The following is a 25,683-nucleotide window of genomic DNA, read 5'->3' on the forward strand; positions in this document are numbered from 1 at the left end:
TTTCCTTATCGTTGTGCTATTGTACTTTAGACTATACATTGCAAATTAAATTCAAATTAAATTCGAGTAGTATTTATTTCAATTTATTTCTTATGATTATAATGATATATATTCTTTTTATGATATATATTCTTTATTATGATATATTATGATTATTATGATATATATTCTTTTTCAAAATATAATAAGAAATTTTAATTAATTAAAATTTATATTTTTTATGTAAACAAGTTTTTATTAAATATAAAATATATTAAAATAATATTTTTTTTTTTTTGTGAATTTTATAATTATATTTAATCTGAAAATGCATTACGTGTTGAAGAAAAATATGTTCAAATGTATTATGTCGTCTTATTTATACAAAACTTTATATTTTTTTTGTTTTATATAAGATATAAAAACAATGTTCATTACGTAAATACGTTTTAATTTAAACGTGAAAAAATGAATGAATTTTACTTTTAAAAGAATTTAATTTGTTTTCTTGACACAATTTTTGCATGATTTGCAACATTGAATTCACTCGTTCATAGATTCATTTATATTATCATACATATTTTTTCATCACTTTAAATATATAAAAAATATTGATAATAATATATTGTAATTTTAATTTTAAAATATCTATAATCAAGAAAAGAAAGATATATAAATCGTTCAATGTTTCTATAGCAACTAGAAATCGTTGTCAAGAGCAAAGTCCAAAAATTTTTTCATCATCAAATATAATAGATAATTTATCAATTTGAGTTTTCATTATATTTCATTTAAATTTGAACGTTGAAATTCCATAATTATTGTGATTGATCAATTTTTAAGAATCAATAATTATCATTATATAAAATAAATGCGTATCATCAAAATTTATTCTTTTCCAAAATCTGCATTCCCAGAAATAAATTTAAAGATAAAATTTGTTTTCAGGAATGAATAATGAAATAATGATTTCTTTATCAAAAATATTAGCAGTTTAACTTGAAAATTTTAGCGATATTCGTGTATATATACATAATTTTTTTTATAGAGAAAAAAAGAAATAATTCTTTATAAAATATATTATGATATGTAGATATATACATATAACATAATATAGAAAATTTGTATTTATTCGATAAAAAAATAAAAAATAATGATAAAATTTATTTCTTCTGAAAGATAAAACATAAATAAATAAGATATACTTATTTTTACGATAAAATCTGATAATTTTTTAATTTATTAAAGATTTATTATTAAAGATTGTTTGTACAAAAATATAATTTATAATGAATTTATGTTTCTCATATAAATTGATATTGTATTATTTTTTTTATACGAAATTAATTTTTTTTTCTTTTTAAATTAGTAATTATAATGGTAATTTTTTATTTTATATTTTACATTTATTTTTTGTTTATCATTTTAAGTGTAATTTTTTAAAACTCAATTTTATATTTAATTTTATCATATTATTATCATATACTCAATTTTATCATAATTGAAATAGAATTAGTTTCTTTTTTTTTATCATTTAAAATTGAAAAAATAGAAATATTAAACAAAAAAATTATTCAATTTTGAAAAATATATTTTATATTTTAAATGTATCAAATGTAGATTAAAAATATTAAATAATTAATAAATAAAAATAATTATTCTATAAATATTTAAATAAATTGGACGATATATAATAAATACAATTGTAAATTTTAAAATGTAGATTCTTTTTAAATATAAATAATATTTATGAAAATATTTCGCGAAAGTAGACAAAGTCTTATGATTTGATAAATTTAAATCCATTAGAAACTTAAAAAAATATTATCCAGCTTTATTTTTATCTACGATAAATAATAAAATAATTTTTATTGCTAAGAATATCCTTTTCATATTTCATTCTATAGGTACTTGTATTTTATGATGATATTCATTTCTTATGAATTATATTTATCTAGTGAATAAGTCTATTGTTCTTGTTATGTTTGACAAATTTCTTTTCAGCAAGAAATGTATATAATCGCATATTTTTTAGAAATATTCGAACTTGAGCGAGATGATTATAATATATCTATATATACATTTTTATTTCAGTATGGCAGACAAAATATAGAAAACGTAAAAAAGAAAAATGGTACTTGGACAGAAAATGACCAGGATGCCGATGAAGAAAACGAATCGCGGCATGTTGAAAAACAGAATGTACAGAATTGGAAAACGGAAAACGATATGCAAAATGGGATGTTAAGTAGCAATGTAATAGCCAGATCGACAGATTTGATTTTAGTACCTGAGCCGGAAATGCAGAATCATAAAAATCATCTGGAAGAAACAAAAACAGAAAGTTCTCAAACATCTACAACTACTGTAAATAATTTTAGTTTTATTTTATTGCTTTTATTTATAAAAAAGAATTATTTATAAAGTAGATTAAAAATAAAAAATATTTTTTATAGAATCTTATGCGTAGAGATTCATTTGAAACGCTAAAAAGAGAGTTCAAACCTGCAATCTGTTTGGATTATATTAAAGCTGGTGTAGAGGCTATAATTGAAGATGAGGTGACATCTCGTTTTGAGGCAGAAGAATTGAAGGTAATTTTTTTCTAGATTTTAAAAAATATGAATTGATATTTTAATATATGATAAATTGATATTTTTTGTCAGAATTGGAATCTATTAACTAGAACAAATAGACATTACGAATTCATTTCCTGGAAGCTAACAGTAATATGGATGTGTGGATTTGTTATGCGGTACTGCTTTCTTCTTCCCTTAAGAATATTCATTTGTTTTGTTGGAGTAAGTACATTGATTTTTCTATACTTAACAATATTTGAAATTGAAATTGAAACAACTTGATAGGATGTATGATTAATTATTAAGTTTAGGAAAAAAAAATATTTATGTAAGAATTAATATTACAATTTTTTAACTTATTTTCATTTCACAATTCTGCTCTATTAATGCATCTATTTTGAAAGTATTTGCTTTAGTAAATGTCCATGTCAAATATAAATTTAGCATTTTCAATTTAACTAATATCAAAGCTTCTTAGGTACTGTATATTGTAATTACAACATTTCTTATTGGCTTCTTACCAAATGGTTTTATAAAGAAATGGATATACAACAAAGCTAGTATCATAGCATTCACAATATTATCACAGTCTATATCAGCTACAATTACAATTCATAATCCAGAATATAAACCAAAATCTGGAGGAATGTGTGTAGCAAATCACACTTCCACAATCGACGTGTCCATCTTATCCACACAAACAACATTCTCTTTGGTAATATATCATTATAAAAATATCCAAATTTGTTGTTTATTGGGTATTATTGTTGAGAATTTGTTACCATATTTATTTGTTATTTGTTAGTAATTAAATTTCAGCATATTATAATAATATTCTTAAAATAATCTGGGAAATCCTGCTATAATATGATTAGTAATTGTCTATTGAAAGTTGAAATGCATGAATGTTGCAGGTAACAGATTCCTGTAACTTTGCTTTGTAGGTAAACTACTCACCATCAATACAAAAAGAATAGAATATACTTTCTTATATGCAAAGCTTATGGTTTACAGGTAATGTGGCTGACAGCATGTACAGCTGTTGTGGGGTATGTCCCAGAAGGCAGTTTCAAGCGATGGTTAAATTATAAAGTTTCCATAATGTGCTTTGGTGTATTGTCCAGCGCGCTATCTTCAGTAATAACTTATCATAACCCAGAAAATCGTCCTATTAGGGGTATCTGTGTGGCAAATCACACTTCTCCCATAGATGTTCTAGTACTGATGTGCGATAATTGCTATTCTTTGGTATGTTTCTATCATTCATCATATTGATTAATAAACTAATAATTATTTTCAATTATTTTATATCTTCTTAATTGCATGTTTTAATTTTGATTTATTTTGTTATCATTATTTAAATTTTCATTAAATATATATTTTGATGTATAAACAACGATTTATATTATTCAATAATAAATATTATTTTAGATAGGTCAAAGGCATGGTGGATTTTTAGGAATTCTACAAAGAGCTTTAGCACGTGCATCACCGCATATTTGGTTTGAACGATGTGAAGTTAAAGATAGAGAAGCTGTTACAAAACGGTAAATTCTGTTTTATTTTTAATATATATATTTTATTTATAATATATTATATGTATGTACACTTTTATAAATGTATTTTAGATTAAAAAAACATATTTCTGATCCTACAAATCCACCTATACTTATTTTTCCTGAAGGCACTTGTATAAATAATACATCAGTTATGCAATTTAAAAAAGGAAGTTTTGAAGTTGGTGGTGTAATCTATCCTGTTGCGATAAAGGTAATTGTGTACATGTAAAAAATATATTACATTATATATACTTACATATAAAAAATATATTTAGATAGCAATTTAAATAATTAATTTCATTATCTTTCTTACAGTATGACCCAAGATTTGGAGATGCGTTCTGGAATAGTAGTCGATATTCTATGATTCAATATTTATACATGACTATGTCAAGTTGGGCTATAGTTTGTGATGTTTGGTACCTTCCTCCGATGTATAGAAATGAGGGAGAGAGCGCTATTGACTTTGCAAATAGAGTAAAGTCTGTGATAGCAAGACAAGGTGGTTTAGTAGATTTACAATGGTAAGTTACTTTAAATAAGAACAAATTCTATATATAATTCTATAATAAAATTAATACAATGATATTATTTTTAGGGATGGTCAACTTAAACGAACAAAACCGAAAAAGGAATGGCGAGAAAAACAACAAGAAGAATTTAGTAAACGACTTAAAGCCGAATAAACTAAATCATGTCTAGTCACACTTTTACAATTGATATAGTGTGTGATATTTTGCTTAAACGAGAATATTTTTCCTCATATGCTGTTTTATCTTCTTTGTGGACATTTATCTGTACGAAAGGAGAAAGATATGCATGATTTAATTTGTTTTATTTTACGAATATGGTATGTTGCGTCATGTTAATTGATTTCTATCGCAATATTTTATTTTATTACAAAAAAATTATTAGAGTACAAAATTCATCTTAGTATTTATAATTGAATTTAAATAGTTGAAATACTGTAGGTAACATTTGTCAGTTTTTAATATCAAGATTCTATAATGAGGCATTATAAATTTATTTATATACAATTATATACAATGAAGTGTTTAATAAGGAATGATATGTTAATGGTGTGTGATTTTTTGTGCGTATGATTGTATGTAGCATCAAATTCATCCTATTTATATTGTTATATATTTAGAATCATCTCATTATCCCATTATTTTGATAAATAACTATGAATGTTTAAGGCTATCTGATATTACAGGAAAAGTTGCATTTTTTTTCCTATAAAAATGATAAAGTTTTTATTGTAGTGTAAGAAATAAACTATTTATTCATATTTCTCAAAGAAAAAAGTTAGCATACCAGGATGCTACTATACCCATCCCTTAAAGATTATTTAAAATGTCATTTATTGTAGTCTAAGCGCGTTTAATTCTACTTTCTATTTTTATAATTAATATTATCATAATTTAAAAAAAGATATGCATTTACATAAATTAGTATGCAATTTGAAAAAGAATATTCTAATTATATTTTTACAAAATTGTTATAATTTTTCATGTTTATGAAATATTATGGATATTTTATTCATGTTTTATTTAATATTTAGATTAAAGATTTTAATTAAAGTTAGATATACTTAATATCATCTTAATATTTTGTATCGATATTTTTTATATCAAATACTAAAAATAATTGATAATTAATTATAATAATTGATAATTATATATGTAGAATATGTATATTTTTATTTTTTTTTATCTATGAAGTTCGCACGCATTAACAAAATCGCACAAAAAATGAATTATATTTATAAGTTGTTATATGGAAATTGAATATTATAATAACAATAATAATATAATTTATTTAAAGTGTAATATAGTTGGTCAAAATAGTTGAATTTATTTCATATTGGACATAATTTTGTTTCAAAATATTGTTGTATGATATAATTATTCAATTTTTTTTATATGAAAAATGCTAAAACATATTTTCATGTAATTAAAGTATACATAAAAACAAAAAAAAATTTATGTACCTGTCATATAATTCTGACATTAGTATAAATATTACTAATAATATTAATTATTAATATGTATTAATAATATTATATATTATATATAATATTGATATATTACACATCAAAAATATTGTACATATGATATATATAAGATACTAGTCACTAAATGCTTACATTAAAAAGATAAAGCACAAATAAATATTTATATGAGTGTTATGTAATTGTCTGGAGCATACATTATATTTGATAATTTGAATACATTGATTTTACACAAAATTTTATTAATATAGTATTATATAATATAATAGTATTATTAATATAGTATCTATTAATATAATATTATAATAAAGCCTGAAAAATATTTATATGCACTAATAAATAATCAAGTAAATTTATAAGTTATATTTATATATTTTTATATATTTATTTTACAATAATCACAATCTAATAATAATTATATAATTTTAATGATTGGATATGTATATAAAAGTTTTCTTCTTATTGAAATATTAGATAAATATAATTTTTTGTATTGTCACATAAAAATAAACAAATCAAATATTATTTTAAAAAGCTATAATAAGCTTTGATTCAGTATTTGTTAATTTTTAGTTAATTAATTTTAATTAATTTAATTTTTAGTTAATTATTTAACATTTGAAAATTATCATTTAATTAACATTTTCTTGAATCTTATTTTCTTCATTGAGTTTTTCAGCTTCTTGTTGTTCTTTAAACAATCTAATCAATTCCTCTGTAGCTGTTGGTTCCAATTTAATACATTCTCCAAATTTTTTCTAAGAATAAATAAAATATATAATATATATAGTTATAAAAATGTAATAGAAAAGACATTATATAACAAAAAATTCAATATTTACATTTGGAAATTGAATTTGATTCAAAGATGATTCTTTAAAAGTAAAAGGTGTCCAAGGTCCTTGAATAGAAGGAAAATCTGTGTGCCATAATTTAAGTAATCTGTAATCTGGACCATTATGATACTGAGTTTTTAATAATTCCATCCATTGTATAATATCCTCTCTACTATAATTAGCAATAGACATCCAATGTGTCTCTCCATTTACTATAAATAACATAGATCTATGTTAAATATTTATTTAATTTATAATTTATTTTTAAATTTTTAATTAGTATATTTAAATCTTACTTCTTTAAAACAATAATAAACTTACAATATTCCGCTTTTAAAATTGGATGTTTATGTCTTCTTGGTTTAACATATACTACAACTCCAGGATTTTCTTTTGCATAATTAATTAAATCATATTCTATAAAATTCCTATATAACAAAAAAAAACCTTTTTTTTATGTATATATACATATATGATATATATATGATATATAAATTATAAGATATTTATAATTTATGAAAGGAGGTTATAATTTGTAAAATGTTACGTACATCGAGAGAAATAAATAATTAAACAAATAAAAAATAAGTCAAATATATTAATATTAAAAAATAATTTTAATTTTTTTTTTAAAATTCATAACTTTTTTTATTGTTATATCATTATATATATATAAAAATTTAATAGTAAAAATAAGGTTAAGTAAGGAAATATTTTACCTAGCTCCAAGACTAGCACCGTGATTTTTACAAAATTTTATAGTTACTCTTTGTAATTGACACACATAACGACCAACACCAATGGCAAAGGGTGCACGCAAAAATCCATATTTTTGAAATAGATGTTTATTCGACATTTTTGTTCACTGCTGAAAATATATCTTTCGTATTCACTCTTTCCTAAGTATTAACTATATTATAATGATGCGCATAAGCATATTTTTGCACGAAATTGTTAACATTTATAGGTTATTTAATCATTAATATTTATATATTATTAAAAACAATTTTTTTTTATAATTTTGTGTTTATATTTCTTTTACATTTTAATTTTTCTTATAATTTATTTTATATATTTTAAATAATGAAAAGAGAATTTAAATTACGCGACTTCAAAGTCAAAAAAATGAAAATATTTCATTATCTAACTATTGTCAAACCATCGTGGTTCAATTACATTACATTTTACAGGTGGTAAAGGAACAGGTATTATAGAAGGCAACGATGTAGGTAAAAATTCTCCTGGCCAAAGATGAATAGCATCCATAAATAAAAAACCAATGAGAATGCCATGCATGAGCGGAGCTAAAATTCTTAACAATCTACTTCTAGGTGGTTTCTGTGGCCATACAAAAATTAATCGAGATCCATCTATTATGGAAAAAAATAAAAATGATTCTTAATTTTAACATATAACTATTTAAAAATATATATATAAGATATATATGATAGAATATGTATGGAATTCAGAAGCTCTACTTGTATTGCGACGGATAATGGATGATTTAACATGATGGGGACTGACACCGGGAGGAGCACTAAATATTCCATTTCCGCTGCAAGTCTTTCTTTTTTTATAACTAAATCTGCGACCACCGCTCTGTCCGTATAATACACGATCTTCAAAATTACGTTCGTAGTTGGCTCTAATTGAGCCTGTGACTGTACTTCCGGTGCTATCTTGAAGAGATGTACTAGTTCCGGTTAGCAAAGAATATTTATCGTCATCCGTGTCACGACTAGTCAAGTCCTCCGTTCTTCTGTTAAAAATTCATTTGAATAATAGCGTTGTCAAGTTTACTATATATAATATATAATATGTATATTATTTTGAATTTAATTTTATAATTTTACTAACTCGTGACTATATCGAGAGGTAACATTATCCACTTCGATTTGCTCCAGATTTCAAAGAATTCGATATGTTTTATATTTTCTTCTGAATTGAAGAAATCTAATACATCTTGAACAATTCGCAGAAACGTTATACTAATGCATGCTGATTTTCGTTGCGCGTAAAACTATCAAAAATGATCGAAAATATCTGAAAAAACATACGATCTTATTCGATAGTTTTTTTTAAGAACAGTACCATTGCTAATTTCAATTAATGTATCTTTGTTGAGAACATTAACTTAAAATAAATATATATATATATATACATATATATACATACATATATAGAATATATATATATATATATTCTACTTGAAACCGTCAACAGAAAATACATAAAAAAAAAAAAAAATTAACATTCACATTTAATATCAAAATTTCAAAGATAATTTAGTCAGATACATATATAATTTTGTTATAATTTATAATTTTAAAGATTAGAATAATATATTGAAACATTTAAAATTCTGTGCAGGAAATCATAATAACCTGTTTAGACTTAAAGTATACCTATTTATATATAATATAATTCAAAGTGATAAATTCTTTATTTTGGAAAAAAACTTTAATAAGCAAAAATGTCTCGATGTAAATGTAAGTGACATAAGATATTTATTTTTTTTTATTATAAATGAAATATATTTTTAATAAAACATAATTATTTAATTTTTCTTTTCTTTATTGAAGGTCCAAAATCAGATACGAAAACGACCGAGCATCACTCGCCGTATTTCGAGGATATCACGACGAAAATGGAAGAACGTCGTTGCGATCTTCTTGGTCGGCATAAATATTTAAAAGATAAAATCACGACAATGGAACGATCAATTCCGGCATTGATGGCATATAATATGTGGATGTCGAAAAAATGTGAAAATGCGCCGTATTGTAAAATCCGCGAGATCATGAAGAAATTCGCTCCTTATCCGGACCAAACTGAGAAACTTCTTGAAAATCTAAAGAATACTGTGAAGAATTTGAACAAGGAGACCGACGAGTTGCATGTACGGAACGATTGAAATTCAGCGATTAATTCAGCGGGTAAATCTTAGTGTGTGTGTTTGAATCTTTGCGTTCGTATAAAATTTGACGTATTATTAAATACATCTATTTTTTATTGTACTTTTTATAAATATTATTAATTTATATAAAATTTATATAATGTATATAAAAATTATCGATATTTTAATTTTAGGAGAAAATCATTCAAGCTGATGTTAAATTGGAAGAAACGGAAATGGAATTAGAATCTTTGGAACTTATGAATAAAGAATTGAACGATACGGTGAATAAATTAGAAAAGGAAATACGATCTTATACTACTCCAAGTCTTCATTCGATACATTCCGAAGACTTACTCTGTTTATCAAAGATTCGTCAATTAGCTAAAGAAGAATTAAATTTGAAGAATTGCATTAAAGAATTAGAACAGAAGGAAACGATATTTAAAGAACATATGGATCGATTGTTGACATCTAAGGAGTATCAAAATATTTGTGATCGAAGGAAAATTATAAGTTGTATTCAAGATTTAAACAACAATGATAAGAAAACATCTTACATACGTAAAAAATATGCATGTTCTAATCAAAATGATTACGAATCGAATAAAAAGCAGGGACAGAAACAAACTGTTAGTAAAAATTATTCTGTAATATAATCGGAAAAAGGATTCTATATGAGATAAATGTCGAAAATATAGTTATCGAAAATATAGAATAAAATTTTTTTTATTTGAAGCTCGTTTTCGAACAATAAATTTAAAAAATTTTTAAGTACATTAATGGATATTTGGATATTTTTATCTTAAAACTATTAATAAATAATGCAATAATAAGCAAAAAATATAGATTTATATATTTTTTTTAAATTTTTCGATTATATATATTATATATTTTTGATATATTAATATACATTCAATTTAAAGAAATTTCATCTAATAAAAATAATAATAATAATAATAATAATAATAATAATTTCATAATAAATTTATTTATTCATGTTTATACATGAATAAATATATATTATACAGAGACATAATGACATATTGATTTCTACATCGGGACAAAATATTAAACAGGATCAAGAAACTAATCCAAAATTATCCGAAAAAAAAGTTAAAGAAAGATCTTCCTGGATGTCAAATTGGTGGGCAGGCAATCAGAAATCGGAAACGAAACAGATATTACCGATGAAAAGTGCAAATCCTACGACATTAAATGTTAAAAATGATATATAAGAATTTACTCATTATAATATAAATATCATAAAATTATTTACTGATATTTATTTTACGATCCATCTTTTTTCCGATAGAAAATGGAAAATCCTACTTCTGAGAAATCAAAAGATGATAAATCAACATTTAAATCAAAATCGGCACAATGTCATCGTCCTTGTTTCACCTCTCAGGATTTTGAATATATTTTAAAAAAACTTATTCCTCCTTACAATATTTCCTGCATTACATCTTTAAGAAAGCCTTTCTGCGAACAACCACGTTATAAAATGGAAGAACATGGTATATAAAGTAAATTATGCTAATTAATTTTTTAATCATGAAAACAATTTAATATGAAAAATAATTATAGGTATTCGTACAGGGTGTAAACCACACATGTTATCTTATGATCTCAAAAGTCCCTGTGAAATTTGTCCTTTGTTGCCTTGCAATATACGTCCAATCGGAAATTGCAGATGCAATTGTAAGGGCAAATGCGCAGGTGGATTGTCAGATACACTATGTAATTGCAGTGATGAGCCATTAGATCCTTCGGAAGAATATCAACCAACTATAAAGCAACTAGCTGATTTACCAAAAATAGAAGATAGTGAAGATAGTGAATATTGCGAATGTTGTTTATGCGGTTGCGAAGATAGTGATGAACATTTATGCGAATGCAATAAAATGTAAACGTAATTCATTGTTCTTCATTTTTTATAACGGTAATTTTCCCTAATTTGTATTATACTATATTCTATATTGTAATAATGTAATACAATATACCATCCAATATCTTGAATTTCTGTCTTTAATCTTATTAGTTAATTAGAACAAAATAATACAAATAAAGTAAAAAAAATAATACATTTGTATACAATATTATATATTACATATTATATATATGTACATTGTGTATGTCATATCAGTTAAAATATTTTTAATATTGTGTATCATTTTAACATTTAGATATATTCAGCATAGATCAGAAGTCAAAGTTGAATTTAGATTTCATAAATAAATAATAAATGTCGAGATAATAAATAGATATAGCGAAAAACATAATTTTTCAAAATGCACTAATCTAATACGTAAATATAGATAAAATAAGTTTTTTTAAACTTAAATTTATAAGAAAATAAAAGAAGAAGCCACAATTGGCTATAAAAAAAACTTTTCTATCATAAGAAAAGTCATGTAACATATATATATAATTTTTTTGTATTATACTATATACCATAATACATATATTATACATTATATATATTATATACCTTAAAAATATGCTTTAACGGCGATAATTCCATGTTTGTATTCCATGTAACATGAACAATTATTTCCGCTAATAACCGTTAATTAACCGATAAATATTCCTTTATCAATAGATTATTAAAATGGGGTTATCAGTATACACAATATTTAGATTACAATATTTATTATATACAAATTAACATTTATATTTTTTTATCGAGGATTTGTAACTGGAAAAATATTTTTATTAGAATGAAAGAATGAAAGAATATGAAATGAATATATTATAAATAATTTTATTTCAATTCTATTATTATATAAATTATATAATATAATTATTATATAAATTAAATAATAATTTGATATAAAAATGAAATTGAAGTTATTATTAGAATATAGTTTATTTTATATGATTTTCATATAGAAAACTTACAGAAAAAAGATATTGTAAATGTTAGATATATATTATTAACTTATTATTTAGAACGGAATGTGGAATGGATAATGAGGGCTAGCCTCCGAACTGAAAAAAATTAATGTTTATGTTAAAACTAATTTTATAAAAATTATTATAAATAAAAATATTAAAATATTTACCCTGTTAGTGGACAAATTCTACCATTACAATCAAAACTATCAATATATTCAATATCTTCAGGGGAAAGTTTAAAATCAAAAACTTCAACATTTTCAGCAATTCTTGATCTTGTAACTGATTTAGGAATAACTATATGACCACGATCCAACTGAAAAAGAAAATAAAATTAGAAATTAAATTAAAAAAATAATTTATGAATAGAATATTAATATATGTACTTGATATCTTATAAGAATTTGAGCAGGTGTTTTATTATATTTCTTTGCAACTTCACTCAATTTTTTATCATCTAATAATTTTGGGTCATCTGGTTTAGCCCATGGTCTATCAGGTGATCCAAGGGGGCTATATGCAGTAATAAGAATATCTCTATCTTTACAAAATTTAGAAAGCTTCTTTTGAGTAAGATATGGGTGACATTCAATCTATAAATATACAATATATTATAAAAAATATATTTTTAATATATTCTGATTTAAATAAAATATATACTTACTTGATTTGTAACTGGTTTGATAGTGCAGATTTTAAGAATTCTTTCAACTTGTTCAGAATTGAAATTACTAATACCAATATTTTTAGTAAATCCTTTAGTTACTAAAGATTCCATAGCTTTCCATGTATCTACATAGTCTGCATCGCTAAAAGTAGTAGAACCATCAGGATTTTGTGGAAAAAGATTATCTCCTTCCTTGAATGCTACTGGCCAATGAATTAGATAAAGATCTAAATAGTCAAGATCTAAATCTGACAAAGATGTTTTGATAGCAGGTTCAACCAAATCTGGTCTATGGAAAGTATTCCATAATTTGCTTGTAATGAAAAGATCTTGTCTTTTTACAACATTTTGAGCAATTTTTTCTTTAATAGCAATACCCACTTCTTTCTCATTGCCATATACATGAGCACAATCTATATGTCTATATCCAATATCAATTGCATCTTTAACTGATTGAGTCACTTCTCCAGGTTTGGACTAAAAGATATATAAATAATTAATTGAGAAAAATGAATTATAACAATTTCATAATATATTATATTATAAAAATAAAAAATATATTATGTAATAAAAATTATTTCTGAATCAAGTTATCTAATTTTGATAAGTTCCTTATCTCTATTTAATTATATATATTCCTATTAACTCAAAATAACCAATGTTATTTACTTACGCAGTACGTATATACATATGTACTATGTACGTACAAAATTCATTTTAACAATGACAAAATAATAAAATTTTATTTAAGTGAAATATAAATTAAAATGTAAAAAATTCATAATTTTTTAAATTATAATAATTTATTATATTATAAAAACATTTATAATATACTACATTTTAAATAAAGACAGATTTATTTCGTAACTTCGAGAACATTGTAGAATATCTTGTATCTTAAATGACATATTACAAAATTTTAATTGATATATAGGAAGAGAGAATGAATAAATTATTAAAGAATACGAATAAAATTAGAGAAATTTATTAATAAAACTCACAACAAAAATTGTATAAATTTATATTAATAATAATGTATATTATTTATAATATACATTAAATACAGTTATATATATATATATTTTGTAAAAATAGATTATAAATTATTATTATTATACTATATATTATAAATTATTATATTATAAATATTACTGACCTTCCATGTACCAAGTCCGAATATCGGTATTTCGTTACCGTTATAAAATTTTAATGTTGTTGCACTATTTGCAACCATTTTAGTTGTTATATATCTTATTATTTGAAACAAAATTTTGAATACTTTTATTATAATCAGTCGTAATAGCAATCGTAATATAATGCCGGTAGCTTTTCTGAGCTTCCTTTATAAATATCCTACGTTACCCCGACTCCTCCTCTAAGAACATACCCGTATATCAAAAAATGAAGTGTGATTTATCGTTTCGTTTATGTTATTCTGTATTTATTTTTTTTATATATTTTAAAAATAAAAATAAAATTAAAATCATTTATATATTTTTATTAAAATAAAATATATTTTTTCAATTTTATATCTTATAATTTAAATATTGCTTAATCTATTTAACAAAGATTTTCTTTTTAGAATTTCTTTTTTCATAATGTTAATATATTAAATTTAAAAATTTATTATAATTAATTGATAATCAAATATTTTTATATATTTTCTATAAATTATATTCGTATTTATGATTTTAATATTTTTATGTTTTGATATTTATAATTTATATATTTAAATTTATTTTTTATTTTTTAGATATCAATATTTTACGTCTAACATATTTTTAAAAAAATTAATACGAAAAATAAATTTTATATATAAATATTGGAAAAATTGAAAAAAAAACATGGCACTTTTAACCCTCTAAATGTATACTGCCCTGTTTTGCGCAGCTTTTCTACGCATGCGTTTTGCGATCTTTGTATATGTGTTGCATAATAACTTTATGTATTATATAGAGAAATTTATCGATGTGTATGTATTTCGACGTAGCTCGACAAGTCGGCAAATTCGTTAACAAGAAACGGGCCCTATGGAAAATTACAGAATCCGTTAGAAGTAACAAAGGACAGTTCAATCCCTTGATCGTTAAGAATAAATGAATCAATTACTGAGAATAACACATTTTAACAGAAATAGATTATTTTGAAATATATACTTTTTAATCATATTCTATATTATATTGAAATTTCGAATATCAAATATTATGTCAAAAACATTGCATTTGACGATATATAAATAGTCTTCTTTAAATCAAATTACTCATTCAATATTAATAATGAAATATTTTTAAAATTTTAATATATAATAATTTTAATGTATAAAAATAAATTATTTAAACAATAAATAAGAAATAATAATATGTTATAGAAATTAATTTATACAGTAATTTATATTTTTATTTTAATTTCGGTATATGTACATTCAAGTAAGTATTTATAATCTAATTTAAATAAATGATTAAATCGATTAAATTTTTTTATATATTTTTTTTTGATTCAAATGAAATGATTCAAATGAGGTATCAAAAAATTATTGATATTTTATTTCACGATAATAAGAGCTTATAAAATATATGAATAAATTTATTATGAAAGCATATGAAAGAACAATGACTATTTAAATATTTTAAAGATAAAGTTGAATTTTTATATTCATTATCTTTAAAAGTTTTTAATTATAGAAATATTTTTTACATTAAAATATCGCACTATATTGGAATATAGTTATTCTATATTATTTGATGAAAAATAACCTAAACTAGAAGATATTAAAATCAAGCTTGGATGTATATATTATATATTATTTGCTTTGTTTTAATAAATTGACATAGTATGTGATACTTTTATGTAATTAATAAAATTAAATAGATTTATCAATTTTTTAATTGATAAGCTATTAACTAAATTAGCAAAATAATTTTAATTCCTATATATATATAAAATTCCTATATTATGTTTGTGAATTTATGAAGAAAACAATATCAACACATATTTAACAACAATTTGAACGAAATAATACAAATTTATACTAAATTTATACTAATTTATGTACAATTACCATATTATGAATTATTATTTATCAATTTATGTATAATATTTAATAATGTTGGGAAAATTGGAAAAAAAGATATGCAACAATAATATATAAAAATTCCTAACCATGCATAGCAGAGCAACCAATAAATTTTACCACAAAAATAATCGAAGCAAGTATAACTTGATGTTTTGTAGAAATTAGATTCTATTTTTGAATCTGGTTTTTTTGAATTGTTTACATTATTCATAGATTCACTTTTTCTTTTATGATAAATAAAATTTATTGTATTTTCTTCATTATTTTCCTTAACATTATTTTTATTTATTATATTATCTCTTGGACGAATTTCGTTGCTAAGTATAACATCAATTTTCTCTTTGTAGTAAGACCAATCCAATGTACTATTATTATCATGAAGATAAGAAAATTTTTCGATCTTCCGAAAAATTAAAAATTTTATAACATCCTTGACTTTTTTTTGAAAAACTTTTTTGTTATATTGTTTATTTGATGTGTCCATGATTCTATTGAATTTGATACGTTTATTAAAATAATTATTTTCTTTCTTGATAGTCTCTAACAATAATTCCATGATTAAAAAGTTAAAGAATTTAGTTTTAAAATACAAAAGGTTTTCCAGATCATTCTTTATATTTTTTAAGGTTCTATCATTGAAAATATCCTTAAATTCATATAAGTAGATTTGATTATCAATTTTCAGGATTATACAACCAAGTATCGTTAGAATAAAATCCATTACTCTACTCTGAGTGGTTCTTCCCTTCTTTAAAAAAATTGATATTGTTTTAAGTTTATCGCAGGATAAAAATGAATCGTTGGACTGGTTCATATATTCCAGCATAATGGCTGTTCATTAGATCGATAACTTCGAGGATTTCGATATTATTGTCTCGTTTTTGTTTTTAAATCGCCTTTCCGTTTGTTTAAATTGATATCGCAAGTGTTATTTTCTTTTATATTACACGATTAATTGCACGATTAATTGCACGATTAATTCATATTTCATATTCAAAAATTACTTAAACGATAATTTTATAAAACTATCATTGATTTTATATGATTTTCACAGTATCATTTTACAGTTATATTACTGATAATATTTTTGTTTACATTTAGTCAATAGAATCTTAGAAATGGATTCGGTTCGAATTTATCGAAAGAATACATAATAAATTGTATTCGTTAGAACAAATTTTATTGATTCAAATATGAAGAGTTACAAAAAGTTATAAATAAAAAGAGTAAAAACAGGAATGGAGAGAAAAAATTGAAAATAGAACTGATTTATATCGAGAAATTATTTTCAAAACCAGAATCCTGAAAATGATGATTTCGAATTGGGGAAGATGTACGATTTCTATTCACATAAATATCTTCATAAAAAGTGGAATTTGTACGTGGATTTCCAAATCTGATATCGGACGAATTTAAATGTTCCAGGGAGTTCCAAGCATTTCCGGAAGAACTCTCAATTGTATCATCTGGCCAAATGAATTCTGCGTTTCCTTCCACATAAGAAAGGAACGGTTCTGCAGAAATTTTTTTTTTCGTCGTGAAAACATCGTCCTCTTGCAAAAATTCCTCTTTTATCTGTTTTTCCAATACTATGAATGATTTCAACGAATTGCTGAGCATATTATCTACTGAAACGAAACGTTTCAACGAATTGTTTGTATTATTAGTTTGATCAATTTGTTCCACAATAGTGTTTTCTTTCTCTTTTTTATTCGAATTCAGTATGGAATCTCTCATTAGAATCGGTATATCTTCGTATTCTTTATGTTTCAATGCAATACCACTAAATGTAATAACATCCGGTATCGAGGACATAGAAGTAGCTGCTCTCGGAATTATCGGAGTTTTACCGACTATGTGTGTAGTTTCATAGGTATTTGTCAGCTTGTCGAAGGTCATCATGTTCTTAATAGCATCACGGCATTCTTTCACTTTATCGAGCATTCTAGATCTCCAGGAGCCACAATAAATTATTGGCGATCGAATATTCTCTAACGATAATAATTTTTTATGCGTCGGTGATTTAGTTTTGTTAGAAAATTTTGTATTCCACCTGTAATATCATTTAATGGTTTCGTTCAGTGTTTAAAGTGTTTGTTTTACCGATAAAGAATGATATTGTAAAGAAAAAAAGATATCAAACACGTAATTCAATGCATACGGTGGTTTGCTTAGAAACTTACGCTTGTGTGATATGATTCATGATGTAATTTCTTCGACCATATATGTACCGAAATAACAATATCATGAATACGTGACTATTAACAGATTGATAACGAGTAATTTCTCGAAGGTATCAGTTTTATTATATTGTTATTTCTCGAAGGTCATACTTTAATTTACTAAACATTGCACAATAGGTGGGAAATTCAAGTTTAGAACACGTATATTTTATTTATTATATATTTAACATATAAATTTTACGTATAAATTTCAGAAACTTACGTGCTGTTTCGAATTATCGAACAAATTCATTTGTATTTTTAATGATGGAAGAAAAAATAGAAAGTGAAAAATACCATCAAAAATGTTAAATGGTATCATATTCCGTATGGAAAAAAATTCCACTCGTATATTATAGACAACGAACAAGCAATTTTGCTTGTTGAATGAATCATCCTAAAAAAGGGTTCTCGTTTGCAAGAGCCTTTGGCATTCATTGGCCTTGAAGAAATCTTGTTCAGAATTTTTAACGTGTAAAGTAATATAAAATCATAGTCTCCTTTCTAAATAGGATTTTATTGTACTATGATTCGAATTTTTCTAAAACAATACAAAAACATTTTGTTTATATATTTTATATTTACATTGTGTAAATTTTTTTCATTTAAGAAATTCGAAGAATAATTATAATAATGAAAGAATAAAAATTAAATCCGCTTAGTTTTAATTCGTTAATTGCATTTCCGCTATCACGTAACAATTCCGCCAATGTAATTTATATCTGCGTTTTTAAAAATAGTTTTTGCCAATATTTCAAGTTTTTATCATAATTAATTATAGTACGGTATTAATTATAATATAATTATAACATAAAATGTTAAAAATTATTTTATTTGCATTTTTTTAAATAAAAAAAAATGCTTCATAAATTGCTTTTAATAAATTTTTTTGTTTTTAATATAATTTTATTTATTTGCAATGTACACATTTAGTAATCAATGTTAACATTAGTTGAATGCAATTAACCTTGTCCATGTTGATGGTGTCCGCTTTGTTACGTTGCATGATCTCATATTATATGGAGCATCAAAATTTTCCATGGCATTCAATAAATCTAATTGACTAGATAAGGGTCAAACAAGTGCCGAATTACAGCGTGGGATTATATAAGTTCAAAGGGGATATACCTTACTATTAATATATACCTACTGAATTTGACGAGCTGTTTCCTGTCATTTTACTCAGTTGCAATAAAATTTTTATTTCTCAAATGGATAATACTTGTGCTGCTTTGCACTGCAGAAAGAACAAAAATAATATCATTGTCTTATTGTTCAAAAATTAATTTATTTTAAGGATTTTTAATAGTAACAGATACTTACTCTGCAAATCGTGCAACACGTTGACCAGTTGCAATTGTAGCTATAGATGCCATTTCCTCACTCGTCAAAGAAAAATCAAATATATTGATATTTTCTTTTAATCGACTCGGTGTTACAGATTTCGGAATAATAGCGATTCCTTGTTGTAACTAGAATATTTTGGTAAAAAAAATAATATGTTATATTCATATATAAATCTTTCTATGAATTTTAATAAGTTAATAAGTTTAAATAAAAAATTTATTAGATCTCTTATTAGGAAATAAAATGATTTTTAATAATTGTATTACGCAATTATACTTCTTTTGAAGATATAATTGAATATTGATTCAATTTTTATCAAAGTTTGCTGATCAAATTACCTTCATTATGTCATATCATGTTATCTTTGATTAATTATATATATTTCAATAATAAGTATCATCGTTAAAAAATGTATCGATATGTATTAAAAAAGAAATATAAATTGATATTCTGCATTGAATTCAAATATAATAAAAAATTTAATGTTATGCATAAAAAATTAAATATTATATTTTATATAAAATATAAATATAATATTTAATATAAAATATTATATTTTCAATCATATAATTTTTAGTATATCCATTACTTCATATTTTTCAACTGTATATTTAGATTAAATACATGTGGATTCATCTTTTATTTAAGTTAATTCTTATTTTATTTATCTAATTTTTAATATTTGAATATTTAAATATATAAAAATATAATTATAAATATTTCAAAATTGTTTAAATTTTAGCTTTTTTTGATATAAAAATTTTAAAATAATATTTTTATTATTTAAATTTAAAAATCCATATTTAATCCATATTTTATCCATATTTAAAAAATAATTAAAAAATAAATTAGGATATATTTCTACATATATTCATTTTTTAAATATACATTTTAAACTATGATAATTATCATCACCTATTTGTAATATAAAAAGAAGATTAAGAAAATAAATTATACTTACAATATATCTTAGAACAATTTGTGCTGATGTTTTGTTATATTTTTTCGAAAGTTCTATTACTTTTGGATGATCTAAGGAAGTTGGTAAACCTGACCTATTTCCAGGTTGTCCCAATGGTGAATAACCAGTTATTGTAATATTATGCTTTTTACAAAATTCTATTAATGGCGTTTGATTAATATTTATGCTGACTTCAACCTATACAATTTATATCTATTATGATCTTCAGAAATTAATCGAATCAATAAATAATATAATATGTAATTACCTGATTATTTACAGGTAAAATTTTGGCTGCACTAAGCAAGCGAGTGATTTGTTCTTGATTGAAATTACTAATTCCGATACTACGAGTCAATCCTAATTGCACGCATTCTTCCATTCCTTTCCAAGTTTCAAGATAATCAGTATCTGATAACAAAAGAGTACCATTTTCATCTCTGGGTAACAAATCATCACCTTCCTGGAAAATAATTAACATTTTTTTAAAAATATTAAGCAATAATAGATAATTACAGTATATTAAAAGTGAAACGTACCTTGAAGGCAAATGGCCAATGGACTAAATAGAGATCTACGTAACTTAATCCAAGATTTTCTAACGATTTTTTACATATTGGGACTACACTTTCTTGTTTGTGAAAATTATTCCAAAGCTAAAAAAAAAAAAAGTTATATAAATCACAAATATATTTATTTTTAAATATAAAAATTAATTACTTTAGTTGTAATGAAAAGATCTTCTCTTTTCACAGTTCCATCTTTAATTTTCGTTTGAATCGCTTCACCGATTTCTTTCTCATTTTGATAAAAATATGCTGTATCTATGTGACGATATCCTAAGTTTATTGCTTCTTTTACAGCATTTTCTACTTCTCCAGGACGTGACTGAAAAAATTAAGAAGTTTATCATATTTAATTTAATTTGATTTTTAAATTCAAATTAAAACGCGCGATGAGATCATGTGATACATACAAAAGAAATTTACTAGATTTTAATATAACCTTTTTATTTTTATTAAAATTATTAACAAAAATTTTGTTTATATATAAATTATTTAATATATAAATGAAATCTTACCTGATAAGTACCAAGACCAAATGAAGGCATCTTGTATCCATTAGAAAATGTAAGAATGGGTATTTGAGCCATAATTAATTATAAATTTTAAGTAAATGATTAAAAAAAAAACGTTAGCAAATATGCATCAAAGGTTTTCACTATTATACAATGTTCGAATCACACAAAATGTAAGTAACTGGCAGAACTGTATTTTATTACCTCCTATTCATACTCTTCTCGGATAGATAAATATTATATAACTATAACGATGCAAACATTAAACTAAGATTAGAAATGTGGTATTGCATTGATGATATTACACAATATTATTACGATATTTAAACATTATCAATATCGCTGTTTTTTTTTTGTAAGAAAAAAGATTACTAGACTATTTTATAAATTTAAAAAATTCAAAAATCACAAATATAATAATAACATAACAAGATAAAATAATGCAAGTCATTGCTTTTCAATATTCAAAGAAATGTTATGAAAGACATTTGTCATTTTTTAATCAGTATGTTTAAAATATTTTATTAAAATTAAAGACAATTACAAATGTATTATAATATTATATATTAATAATTTTACACATGAATAATATTTGTATAGTTCGAAAAATGCAAAAAAAGAAAATTGTTTTTGATAAATTTTTTAAAATTCTATATTAAACGGATAATCCTTGTGATCTGCACATCTAAAAAAAAAAAAGAAAATATTATACAATATAATTATGATACAAAAATAAAAAAGAAGAAATGTATATCTTATTTGTTATTTACTCTTTAGCAGGACAAATACGAAGTCCACAGTCAAGTTTATCAATAGTTGCAATTTCTTGTGGCAATAGTTTGAAATCAAAAATGTCGATATTTTGTTTAATACGCTCTTTTGAACTAGATTTCGGAATAGGAACAGTACCAATATCGATCTATAATGAATAATAATATATAATAATAATATAATATAACAATAATAATAATCATTTAAATTAAATATTTCAATTGAATCGTTCATTTTATAATTGCTATATTTCTAAGAACTACGATATATTTACCAAATATCGTAAAACAACTTGTGCTGGCGTTTTTTCATATTTTTTGCTAATCTCGAGAATTTCTGGTGCTTCAATTGCTACTTGTGGATCAGTAGGTTTCGCCCAACTACGTTTAGGGGAACCAAGTGGACTGTAAGCAGTAATAACTATATCACGTTGTTTGCAAAAATCTCGAAGCTTTTTTTGATTTAAATTTGGATGGCATTCTATTTGATTCATTACAGGTTTGATTTGGGCAATTGATAAAATACGATCGATTTGCTGGGAATTAAAATTACTAAGGCCTATGCTTTTCGTTAATCCCAATTTTACACATTCTTCCATTCCTTGCCATGTGTCACAATAATCCACATTCTCATACAGAGGATCTTTAGTTTTGGACCAAAAACCATCTTTTTCCTGAGATCATGAATGTTTTAATTAATAATAATAATATTATAATAAATTCGTGCATTTTTACCTTTACTTCATTATAAGACATGGGCCAATGGATAAGATAAAGATCAACATAATCGAATCCAAAATTTTTAAGCGATGTCTTACATGCGGGTACTACTTGTTCTTTTCTATGTGTTGTATTCCATAGCTGAAAATATAAAAATATTAATGATCAAATTTATAAACCACAATTTATTTTTTATAATTACCTTTGTTGTGATAAATAGATCTTCTCTTTTTACTACACCTTCTGCAATTTTATCACGTAGAGCTTTGCCTACTTCTTTTTCATTTCTATAAATGTAAGCACAATCAAAATGTCGGTATCCAGCATCGACAGCATCTCGTACAGCTTGTTCGACGACACCTGGATTATCCTCAAAAATTTTTTAATAGATTTACATATTTATTGCTATTATAAAACATGTAAAATGTATATACATTATTTAAAATATAAAATATAAAATGTATAATTTTTTTTAATGTAAATTTTGCATAGATTATAAGGTGATTAGTAAAGTAAGTAAAGTATTAATAAATTATTTAAATTTCAGATAATTTATATTAATGTATATAATAAAATAGTTTTAAATCACATTATTGAATTTTTTATTTTATTAATGAATAATATTTTCAATATTACATATACGTATATACAAATCCTGTTTCTATCACTCGATGATGTAATATTTTAAAAAATAATATAATATATGATAATCTACATTTTTTATATTAGTCTATAAAAGATTATATATTAGAAATGTTATTTTTATTACATCGTTTACATTATATGTACAATAACATATGTACAATAAAAGGTAAAAATTAATGAGAAAAACTTTTTATTGTTTCAAAAAAAATATGGCAAATATTTTAAAAGTTTTATTCGAATTTAAATTCGATTGAATATTTGGGAGGTAAAACATCATATCAAGTTTAAATATTTAAACAATAGAATTTTATATGATTATAACAAAAAATACTATTATTTAAATAATAATATAATAAATAGCATTGATTTGCTCTATTTTTTTTTATTTGTACATCTTTATATTTAATATTAGGTGAAAATCTTTTAAATATCATTTTAAAGAAATATAAACTTAAAAATTAATTAAAAATTTTTAATATATATATGATATTTGTAAATTTTAAAAATAAATTATATATTTTATTATTTTTAAGCAAAAAACTTACTGCAGATTGCCAAGTACCAAGTCCTAGTACAGGAATTTTATATCCATTATTCAATGTAATAGTTGGTACCGCCATCCTGTTGCATCAAAGTATGGTACTCAATAGTTACTGTTCTAAAATACAGATACGAATGATACATGGATATATAAATGTTCCCCCACTTTACAGCTTCTACTATTAATATTATTATCAAATGAAACTTTTTATATAATCAATTCAATATATTTTCTGTTTATAAAAAATGTATAAAAAAAATATTACAAAAATATAATTATTTATGAAAAAAACTTCATAAAATTTTACAAAATATAAGTTACAAGATAATATACGTAGTTTCATGAAAAACATTTTTTATATTTATTATTGTCATAATGAATTAACAAAAAATCTAATATAATATCGATAACATGAAAATATTTTGAGATTATCAAATTATGATATATATATATATATAATATTTGTAATTTATTATAATTAGTATAGCACAAAAATATTTTAATATAATATTAATATTATAATATATAATTAATTATTATTAATTATTTTTATAGTATTTTAATTTATTTTTATATTAATATATAATTAATTCTATACTCTATATCTTACATTTAAAGTTTTTATTTAAAATTATATAATTTTCGTCAGCTTATATTTTTATATTATATTTATATATTATATTATATAGCATATATTTTTATATTATAATAAAATTTTATTTTTCGATTTAAATTCTTATGTAAAAATATAAATTTTTAAATTATAATTATAATATAAAATATAAAAATCAAATATAATTTTTAATATTCATTTTTTCTTTCAAATAAGTACATTACAGTATATCTGAAAAATATTAAATTTCCATTTATTTGATAGTATGACCGTCATATCTCA

At 22.7% G+C, this 25,683-nt stretch overlaps 8 protein-coding genes and 1 long non-coding RNA gene across 18 annotated transcripts in view; 3 read left to right on the forward strand and 6 right to left on the reverse strand.

Annotated features, from left to right (window-relative positions):
- The window catches only part of LOC102675329 (glycerol-3-phosphate acyltransferase 3), a 7,523-nt gene extending 2,110 nt beyond the window's left edge, over positions 1-5,413 (forward strand). The window contains exons 2-10 of one of the 3 annotated variants that reach the window (XM_006620266.2): positions 2,074-2,346; positions 2,436-2,573; positions 2,646-2,780; positions 3,037-3,273; positions 3,573-3,806; positions 3,990-4,105; positions 4,187-4,328; positions 4,433-4,641; positions 4,716-5,413. In XM_006620266.2, the coding sequence (XP_006620329.1) occupies positions 2,074-2,346; positions 2,436-2,573; positions 2,646-2,780; positions 3,037-3,273; positions 3,573-3,806; positions 3,990-4,105; positions 4,187-4,328; positions 4,433-4,641; positions 4,716-4,803 (1,572 nt within the window). In that variant the 3' untranslated portion in view covers positions 4,804-5,413. The remainder of the gene's footprint in view (positions 1-2,073; positions 2,347-2,435; positions 2,574-2,645; positions 2,781-3,036; positions 3,274-3,572; positions 3,807-3,989; positions 4,106-4,186; positions 4,329-4,432; positions 4,642-4,715) is intronic. The other 2 variants (XM_031512686.1, XM_006620267.2) reach the window with 2 other exon arrangements.
- A 1,306-nt stretch (positions 5,414-6,719) lies between these two features.
- LOC102675965 (39S ribosomal protein L43, mitochondrial) lies at positions 6,720-8,594 on the reverse strand. Of its 2 annotated transcripts, XM_006620273.2 has the most exons (6): positions 8,446-8,594; positions 8,149-8,337; positions 7,687-7,877; positions 7,289-7,395; positions 6,974-7,179; positions 6,720-6,889 (listed from the first exon to the last, which is right to left on the reverse strand). In XM_006620273.2, exons 3-6 carry the CDS (start codon positions 7,821-7,823, stop codon positions 6,764-6,766), a joined length of 576 nt encoding a protein of 191 aa, XP_006620336.1. In that variant the 5' UTR covers positions 7,824-7,877; positions 8,149-8,337; positions 8,446-8,594; the 3' UTR covers positions 6,720-6,763. The 2 variants fall into 2 exon arrangements, with proteins under 2 accessions (XP_006620336.1, XP_006620335.1); XM_006620272.2 differs by lacking the exons at positions 8,149-8,337; positions 8,446-8,594 and having other exon boundaries at positions 7,687-7,970.
- Positions 8,595-8,712: 118 nt separating this feature from the next.
- LOC102675563 lies at positions 8,713-11,786 on the forward strand. 3 transcript variants are annotated; one of them, XM_006620268.2, is made up of 7 exons: positions 8,713-8,842; positions 9,338-9,456; positions 9,550-9,866; positions 10,058-10,495; positions 10,895-11,083; positions 11,179-11,383; positions 11,454-11,786. In XM_006620268.2, exons 2-7 carry the CDS (start codon positions 9,441-9,443, stop codon positions 11,774-11,776), a joined length of 1,488 nt encoding a protein of 495 aa, XP_006620331.1. In that variant the 5' UTR covers positions 8,713-8,842; positions 9,338-9,440; the 3' UTR covers positions 11,777-11,786. The 3 variants fall into 3 exon arrangements, with proteins under 3 accessions (XP_006620331.1, XP_006620333.1, XP_006620334.1); XM_006620270.1 differs by lacking the exons at positions 8,713-8,842; positions 9,338-9,456 and having other exon boundaries at positions 9,550-9,915; XM_006620271.1 differs by lacking the exons at positions 8,713-8,842; positions 9,338-9,456 and having other exon boundaries at positions 9,550-9,903.
- An 835-nt stretch (positions 11,787-12,621) lies between these two features.
- On the reverse strand, positions 12,622-14,899 carry LOC102676195 (aldo-keto reductase family 1 member B1-like). The gene is made up of 5 exons (XM_006620274.2): positions 14,588-14,899; positions 13,429-13,908; positions 13,151-13,357; positions 12,932-13,080; positions 12,622-12,857 (listed from the first exon to the last, which is right to left on the reverse strand). The coding sequence occupies exons 1-5, from the start codon at positions 14,663-14,665 to the stop codon at positions 12,815-12,817; spliced, it is 957 nt and encodes a 318-aa protein (XP_006620337.1). The 5' UTR covers positions 14,666-14,899; the 3' UTR covers positions 12,622-12,814.
- Positions 14,900-16,371: 1,472 nt separating this feature from the next.
- On the reverse strand, positions 16,372-17,438 carry LOC116186187. Its single transcript, XM_031512692.1, has one exon. The coding sequence runs from the start codon at positions 17,328-17,330 to the stop codon at positions 16,494-16,496; it is 837 nt and encodes a 278-aa protein (XP_031368552.1). The 5' UTR covers positions 17,331-17,438; the 3' UTR covers positions 16,372-16,493.
- Positions 17,439-17,671: 233 nt separating this feature from the next.
- Positions 17,672-18,827, reverse strand: LOC102677121. Its single transcript, XM_006620282.2, has 2 exons — positions 18,688-18,827; positions 17,672-18,557 (listed from the first exon to the last, which is right to left on the reverse strand). Exons 1-2 carry the CDS (start codon positions 18,750-18,752, stop codon positions 17,774-17,776), a joined length of 849 nt encoding a protein of 282 aa, XP_006620345.1. The 5' UTR covers positions 18,753-18,827; the 3' UTR covers positions 17,672-17,773.
- Positions 18,557-19,839, forward strand: LOC116186188. The gene is made up of 2 exons (XR_004151135.1): positions 18,557-18,864; positions 18,942-19,839. It is a non-coding gene; the product is annotated as an uncharacterized LOC116186188 (long non-coding RNA).
- LOC102676974 (probable tRNA (guanine(26)-N(2))-dimethyltransferase) overlaps positions 19,619-25,683 on the reverse strand; it is a 9,407-nt gene continuing 3,342 nt past the window's right edge. Inside the window, 8 exon segments of the mRNA XM_006620281.2 lie at positions 19,619-19,963; positions 20,050-20,198; positions 21,035-21,232; positions 21,303-21,497; positions 21,574-21,690; positions 21,755-21,922; positions 22,116-22,192; positions 23,807-23,827. Of these exon segments, the coding sequence (XP_006620344.1) occupies positions 19,927-19,963; positions 20,050-20,198; positions 21,035-21,232; positions 21,303-21,497; positions 21,574-21,690; positions 21,755-21,922; positions 22,116-22,192; positions 23,807-23,827 (962 nt within the window). The 3' untranslated portion in view covers positions 19,619-19,926.
- The window catches only part of LOC102676740 (aldo-keto reductase family 1 member B1-like), a 13,863-nt gene continuing 10,836 nt past the window's right edge, over positions 22,657-25,683 (reverse strand). For 2 of the 5 annotated variants that reach the window (XM_031512691.1, XM_031512690.1), the window contains exons 2-7: positions 24,793-24,905; positions 23,805-23,972; positions 23,618-23,743; positions 23,158-23,556; positions 22,883-23,031; positions 22,657-22,797 (exon numbers count right to left, since the gene is read on the reverse strand). In XM_031512691.1, the coding sequence (XP_031368551.1) occupies positions 22,755-22,797; positions 22,883-23,031; positions 23,158-23,556; positions 23,618-23,743; positions 23,805-23,972; positions 24,793-24,867 (960 nt within the window). In that variant the 5' untranslated portion in view covers positions 24,868-24,905 and the 3' untranslated portion in view covers positions 22,657-22,754. Of the gene's footprint in view, positions 22,798-22,882; positions 23,032-23,157; positions 23,557-23,617; positions 23,744-23,804; positions 23,973-24,792; positions 24,906-25,398; positions 25,417-25,683 lie in introns of those variants that run through there. The other 3 variants (XM_031512689.1, XM_006620280.2, XM_006620279.2) reach the window with 3 other exon arrangements.

This window comes from Apis dorsata, unplaced genomic scaffold (genome assembly GCF_000469605.1).
Source record: "Apis dorsata unplaced genomic scaffold, Apis dorsata 1.3 scaffold_499, whole genome shotgun sequence".
Taxonomy (NCBI): Eukaryota; Metazoa; Arthropoda; class Insecta; order Hymenoptera; family Apidae; genus Apis; species Apis dorsata.

What these genes read in the sequence shown, in the direction of transcription:
- LOC102675965 (XM_006620273.2), bottom strand. Translation starts at nt 7,823, where the DNA reads ATGTCGAATAAACATCTATTTCAAAAATATGGATTTTTGCGTGCACCC. An exon ending in GGTGCTAGTCTTGGAGCTAG is followed by an intron (nt 7,396 to 7,686) that starts GTAAAATATTTC and finishes TTTGTTATATAG; the next exon opens with GAATTTTATAGAATATGATT. An exon ending in ATCAAATTCAATTTCCAAAT is followed by an intron (nt 6,890 to 6,973) that starts GTAAATATTGAA and finishes ATTTATTCTTAG; the next exon opens with AAAAAATTTGGAGAATGTAT.
- LOC102675563 (XM_006620268.2), top strand. An exon ending in AGGAGACCGACGAGTTGCAT is followed by an intron (nt 9,867 to 10,057) that starts GTACGGAACGAT and finishes TTTTAATTTTAG; the next exon opens with GAGAAAATCATTCAAGCTGA. An exon ending in CAAATCCTACGACATTAAAT is followed by an intron (nt 11,084 to 11,178) that starts GTTAAAAATGAT and finishes TTTTTCCGATAG; the next exon opens with AAAATGGAAAATCCTACTTC.
- LOC102676195 (XM_006620274.2), bottom strand. Translation starts at nt 14,665, where the DNA reads ATGGTTGCAAATAGTGCAACAACATTAAAATTTTATAACGGTAACGAA. An exon ending in TCGGACTTGGTACATGGAAG is followed by an intron (nt 13,909 to 14,587) that starts GTCAGTAATATT and finishes TATATCTTTTAG; the next exon opens with TCCAAACCTGGAGAAGTGAC. An exon ending in AGAATTTGTCCACTAACAGG is followed by an intron (nt 12,858 to 12,931) that starts GTAAATATTTTA and finishes AATTTTTTTCAG; the next exon opens with TTCGGAGGCTAGCCCTCATT.
- LOC116186187 (XM_031512692.1), bottom strand. Translation starts at nt 17,330, where the DNA reads ATGCTGGAATATATGAACCAGTCCAACGATTCATTTTTATCCTGCGAT.
- LOC102677121 (XM_006620282.2), bottom strand. Translation starts at nt 18,752, where the DNA reads ATGATATTGTTATTTCGGTACATATATGGTCGAAGAAATTACATCATG. An exon ending in ATGAATCATATCACACAAGC is followed by an intron (nt 18,558 to 18,687) that starts GTAAGTTTCTAA and finishes ATGATATTACAG; the next exon opens with GTGGAATACAAAATTTTCTA.